Source organism: Buceros rhinoceros, unplaced genomic scaffold (assembly GCF_000710305.1).
Source record: "Buceros rhinoceros silvestris isolate BGI_N320 unplaced genomic scaffold, ASM71030v1 scaffold27648, whole genome shotgun sequence".
Classification (NCBI taxonomy): Eukaryota; Metazoa; Chordata; class Aves; order Bucerotiformes; family Bucerotidae; genus Buceros; species Buceros rhinoceros.
This window is the reverse complement of record NW_010425621.1, coordinates 42,801-48,334: the sequence shown is the minus strand read 5'-3', so window position 1 is coordinate 48,334 and position 5,534 is coordinate 42,801. Positions and strand designations below refer to the sequence as shown.

The 5,534-nt window shown below is 54.6% G+C and overlaps 1 protein-coding gene across 1 annotated transcript in view; it reads left to right on the top strand.

The window, feature by feature from the left end:
• Nucleotides 1-5,534, top strand: part of SRGAP3 (SLIT-ROBO Rho GTPase activating protein 3) — a 50,182-nt gene that overhangs the window by 4,245 nt on the left and 40,403 nt on the right. The window contains exon 2 of the mRNA XM_010141222.1: nt 4,195-4,257. Within this exon, the coding sequence (XP_010139524.1) occupies nt 4,195-4,257 (63 nt within the window). The remainder of the gene's footprint in view (nt 1-4,194; nt 4,258-5,534) is intronic.

Below are 5,534 nucleotides of genomic sequence, written 5' to 3'. Positions count from 1 at the left end.
TCGGTTACTGACGGCTGTCATGGAGCTCCTGCAAAGGGGAGCTGTGGCGGGGGCCTGCGGGTGGGGTGGAGAGCTCTGCAGGCAGCGTGGGAGACCAGTGTCCCCTGTCCTAGCATCCCTGGCCTGCAGCTTAGCCTGCATGATGGAAATGAAGAGCTGTCCTCCCTGCCTGCTCTGGCAGACGCGAGCCCTGCTAATGAGGAGAGAGCAGGAGGAAAACTCAACCGGGCAAATTTCCCTGGAGCTTCCAGTGAGAGTCACGTTCCCGGCGCAGGAGATTATCAAGGCACGTGTGTTAACGTTGCTAATAGGCAGGCGATAAATGGAGCTGCTGAGATGTGTTGCTGCGGAGATCCGACCTGACCTGCTGTCAGCGTTAGTCTCCGTCCCCGTGAAGCCTCGCAGCACGTCCTCCTGGCAGAGGCACACCCTGGGCCAGGGGTGCACAGCCGGCCCCTTGGCGGGCGGGTGTTTCCTCCCCGTCCACCTCCTGCTGTGCCAGAAGGAAAGAAGTTTGCTAGTCTTCCAAGTACAGAATGCAGGAAATGATGCGTTTGAGGCAGAGCACTGCTATGTCCGAGATAGCTGTGCTGCGTGATTCCCCAGTGTGAGATTTCATCATGCTCCGTGACAGTGAGTTTAATGACCCTCCACACTGCAGTGTCCTGGATGGAGATTTAATGAAGAAGCGGGGTCTGTCTGGAAGGGAGTTCTTTTCTTTGACTTTAAAATGAACATTCCTCCTAGTCCTGACTTAGTCTGCAGGGGCAGGAGTGTTAATAAACCTGCCGAAATCAAGCCCTTGCTGTGCCAGCAGCAGCTGTGGTTTTCAGTGGTGTTGGAAGGCACAGAGCAAGCGGCTGAACTGGAGTTTGGGTTCTGTGGATGGTACCAGGGGACTGGAGTGGCGTTTTGGCGTTGTCTGCCATATACACAGCAAACGTAATTTCTCTGTTACTGAAGGGGGAGGCAGCAGACTCGGAGGAGAGGCGAATCCTTCAGCTTGTCGCCTGCCGGTGTTCAGAAGAGGCTCCAGCACCATGGGGTTGGTGCTGCGAGACTTGTGATGATGGCAGAGACGGCTTCGGTCTCCAGCAATGGGGCCTCAGGTGTTCGGGGGTAGTGTCCATAAGCAAATGGGTCTTTAGGTGTAGCACCCACCTGTGTTCCCCCTGTGCCAGTGCGGGACTCGTGGGACCCACACGCTGCTGGCAGCTGAGCTGTTTTCTGGGCTCTGTTTAGGAGTCTCAAATTAGGTTTGAAAATGATGGCTCTGTGGACTTGCCCTCCGCCGCACAGGAAGCCTGGGGCAGAGGCAAGAGCTCCAGCTGCCCTTGGGCTGCTGCGCCTACCACAAGCCTGTCCTCCTCCCTTTGCCGTGGGCAGGCTCGGAGCAGGGGCCAGGCTCCGGCTGGGGCAGCAGGGCCTGCTGGAGGGGTCACGCGTGACCCCGAACTCCTGCAGGCTTGGGGCCTTGGGGTCCGAGACCCCTCATTTGTACCCCCCCCGACTCCGACACCCCCTGTTCTGGGTGTACCTGGCGGGGAGGCATGCTCTTAACAGCTCTGTTGCTCATTTCAAGCTGCGGTGAGATTTTTGAGAGCAGCCAGTGACTGCTGGCGTCGGAGGGGAGGGGATGGGCATGGGGGTTTCCGGCAGAAGAGGTTTCCAGGTGGCTGGGAGTACTTGGCACCTCCTGGTAAGTGGCGTTTTCTTGGCACCTCGTGCGTGTAAGGACAGGAGCAGCATGCATCACTCGTGCTGCTGGGGATGGGACCTTCCGAAGACCCGATTCACACAGATGAACTGTAATTCCTGGGCGCTCACTGATCGCTGAGTGCTTCTGCTCTTTGCGCAGTTCTAGCTTGTAGTTATCTGAGGCTGGACTTTGGGAGTGTGTGGGTGTCCAGTGAGCTTTAATTAGAAGCCCTCTCTCTGTTGCAGGCTGCTCCAGCCACCCAGCCGAGAAGCTGAGGGGATGTTTTCCCCTGACTGTGTGCACAAAAATGCTTGGAGTTATTTGAGGAAATCCGAAAAAAACTGCTCGAGTTTTTTGGGTTTGGTTTGGTTTTTTTGGGGGGGGTGGGAGGTGGTGTCTGTAGTTAGTGTAAACACATCTTCAAGCTATAATACGTGTTCCCGAGCCAAGAAGATTCCACAGAGAGATTTGGGGTGTAATTAGAAGCGAGGAGGGTAGCGGCGCATGCACATCGTAGCAGCACCCAGCTGCTGGGCTGCTGAGTGGGAGTTCACTTGCTCTGCGGCCAGGCTCAAATGCTCAGCAGCTCTCCACGTCAGGGCCTCTCCTGTGACACACCGTGTTCATGCCGTAGCAGGTGGGCGACGGGATCGGCTTCATGCTGCCTGGCGGGAGACGTGGAAATGCCCGCTGATAACAGGAGTCCACCGGTGCCGGCAGCACTTACCCTCGCAGGGAGCTTTCTCCTGAGCCTGCCGAGCTCTGGCTGCTGCGGCTGTGAAATCGGAACCTTTATTATATAATTGTGGTGGAGCTATTTTGTAATAAAACGTCCTTCTTGAGAGATACTTTGGTTCACTCAGAATAGTTACAGCGAGCTGCTGAAGGCAGAGAGGTCAGGGCAACCTAAAACCCGAGAGGCTTGGGCCAGGAAGCCTCGACAATCTTCGTCCTGAAACATCAAAGTTGATTTGAAATGGCTAGTCCGGCCACAGGCAGCTCTAACGGATCTGCCGGGTTGGGGTCCACCGGCAGGTGATGCTGCGTGGCGGGAGCGCGGATCTCGGGGGTGCCCCAAAAGGTTTACTGTGTCGCTGGAGTCACGCAGGGCAGTTAACGCGGCACTAAGGCACAGCCAGCTCGGTGCGGAGGACACAGTCGCCGCTCTCCACATCCAGGAACGTGGGTTTTGTCAAAAAACAGGCAGAGTCAAGCTATAAAACAGTGCCGGCTAAGGTGCGAGCCCAGCTGTTGTGCACCTTGTCGGTCTCGGTGTGGAACAGTCCCCTCAGCGGAGGAGGGCATTGCGTGTCAGTCCCCCCAGCCAGTGGAGCACGGCTGGAGGGACGTCCTGCCAGCAGAAGGGCAGCGCGGTATCGTCCGTAATTCTAGAGCCGTCCCTGGGTGTTTGCAGGGTAAAAACATTAATAGACCAGGTGATGTTCCTTGTCGTGGTCTGTACATGCAGGCTGGGTGATCCAGGACAAACATCGGCTTCAAACGGAAATGCAGCGGTTCTGAAGTCGGAGCACGAGGATTTGCTGTACTCTGTGTGTCCGTGTTGCTACTCGTGCGTTTTGTTTTGTTGAGGATTTGTAGAAAATTAAAGGAAATCAAAATGCCAGTTTACTTTTAAACCTCACTGTGACAGGCAGACTGGGAGAGGCGGCCGTCTGTATTTTGGCTTTAACATGTAGAAATGGAAAAAGCGGAGCCCAGATGTGGGTTGGCAGCCGTGCGTTTGCCATCCCCAGCTCCCGGAGCACGACGGGAATCACACCGGATTTCTGAGGGGGTCTAAATAAGACACCCGGGGCGCTTTGCACGCTGCAGGGCTGGTTTGTTTTTTAAAATAATATCTAGAACTAAAATGCTCATGGCTTTGTTAACTCGACTGCAGAGCAAAGAATGGCAAGTCTGGTGTCTGGCGGGGGGCTGGGAGAGGGTGGATCTCCGAGGGGGCAGAAAGTGTTTCAGATGGGCATGACCCAGAGGCAGTTGTGCTGCTAAGGTCCACCCCCTCCACTGGCAGCTGCGAGGAGGAAGGAGGAACGCTGTAGGGGTGAGAGGTTGCAGTGGGTTTGTTTGCTGTGGGATGGGTGTGAAAGCCTTTGCTGCAGATTAACAGGATCCTCTGGGGCACTGGGGTGGACGGGTGGACCAAGGACTTTTGGCTTTGGCAGGAACAGGTTGGTCACTTGGTTTAAGAAAAGAGGAGACCAACCCACTGCTTCCCTGTCCTACCAGCTCACCAGTGCCCGGACTCTATTCCTTCAGCTGGTGTTGTGGTGTCCCATTCCAGCACTCGGGCAGCATTGGAGACCTTCCACTAGTACTTTGGTCAGCTAGTCGGGGAAAAACTCCGTCACCTCGTTTCTTCTTCCTGCAGTGTTTGGGAGTCCTCCTGTTTTGCTTTTCCCTCCCAAACGTATTTTCCTTTCAGAAATGGATGTTGTGAGTGTAACAGAGTCTCCACTCTTCTTTTTGTCTTGCAGAGTAAGGAGATTGGCCTACAGATGCATGAAGAACTCCTGAAAGTCACCAACGAGCTTTACACGGTGAGTAACGAGCTGACCTGCCCACGTCTAGCCCGTGCAGCCAGGGCAGCGCAGGCAGTGTCGTCTGCTGGACCGAAATGTCGGTTGAGTGTTTCGGGGTCTGGAGGAGGCTCGCTCTCCCTGCTGCCGTCCTGCCGTACAGCCAGCTCGTTCCTCTGGCATTTGTTGGGAGTGTTGCCCTCTTCGCTGGTTTTTGATGGCAGCAGAAGAGGATTTCCCAGCAGACCTCCCGTGAAGGGCTGCTGCGCCAGCATCGGGCAGCGGATCACGGCACATAACTCTTTCACTGAAGCGCAGTTGGGCGTGTTTTGGGCACCGTCCGGTGCGATCCCTGGTGTCTGTAATGCTCTCACCTGCCAGGCGTTCTACACCACGTTGCCCATTTCAGCTTTCCCGCAGCTGGTGATTTCTAGCAGGCGCTAACAGCTCCGAGGTCGTGCTCAGGGTTGGCAGTGCCGGCTGGTGGCCTGTGGGTGATGGCTGAACGCGACCTTCTGCTAGGGAATGCGTCAAACGCTGAGCCCCTGTGTGCTCAGCTTCATCCCCCTGCTCCAACGAGCACTTTGGTCGTGGAGCTGTCTCTGTGCCCCTAGGAGAAATCATACACTGTCAGTCAGGACGTTGCTCTTCAAGTACATTTTCATAGCAGGGCAGTAAAAGTCTTTGTGTTGCTTCTGTCTCTTGCCCTGTAGCAATTGCTTCTATTTTGTTTGTGGTTTAGGATCAACAATGCAATATAAAGCCTGTCTTGTGTGGGAAAATTGAGATGATATATTTGCTTTCTTCATTTGTATGTTACTGGAACATAAATAATGCTGCAGTGGGTTTATTCCTCAACAATTGTTTCATTTCATCTTTTTGAAAAATAGGCCTAAACAACTGAGCATGAATGATACTGTTTGGAATTTCTGCCATAAATCTTCTCTTAACAACCAGTGCAGAAACAGACGTGCTGAGGTGCAGGTTTTGTGAGACCTGCAGTGTGGGTGGACAGCCGCGTTGGATTAAAAAGCCTCTGTGAGGTTTGGGAGTGCCTTGTTGGTGGCTGAGTGTCACAAGCCGTATTAGGTGGTGACTAATTAAGATCAATTACAACGGCAGCAGGACAGATGCAGAACAAGGGAAGACTAACAGGGGCTGGGCTGACCTTAATACTTGTGGGCTGGGGTACTCAGAACCCGGACACAGCCCAGCAGCATCACCTGAGGACATGGTGAGGTCAGCTGGAGGGTCGGAAGCGTGCCGAGGTCTGAAGTGTGAGCAGTTGGCCAAGGAAG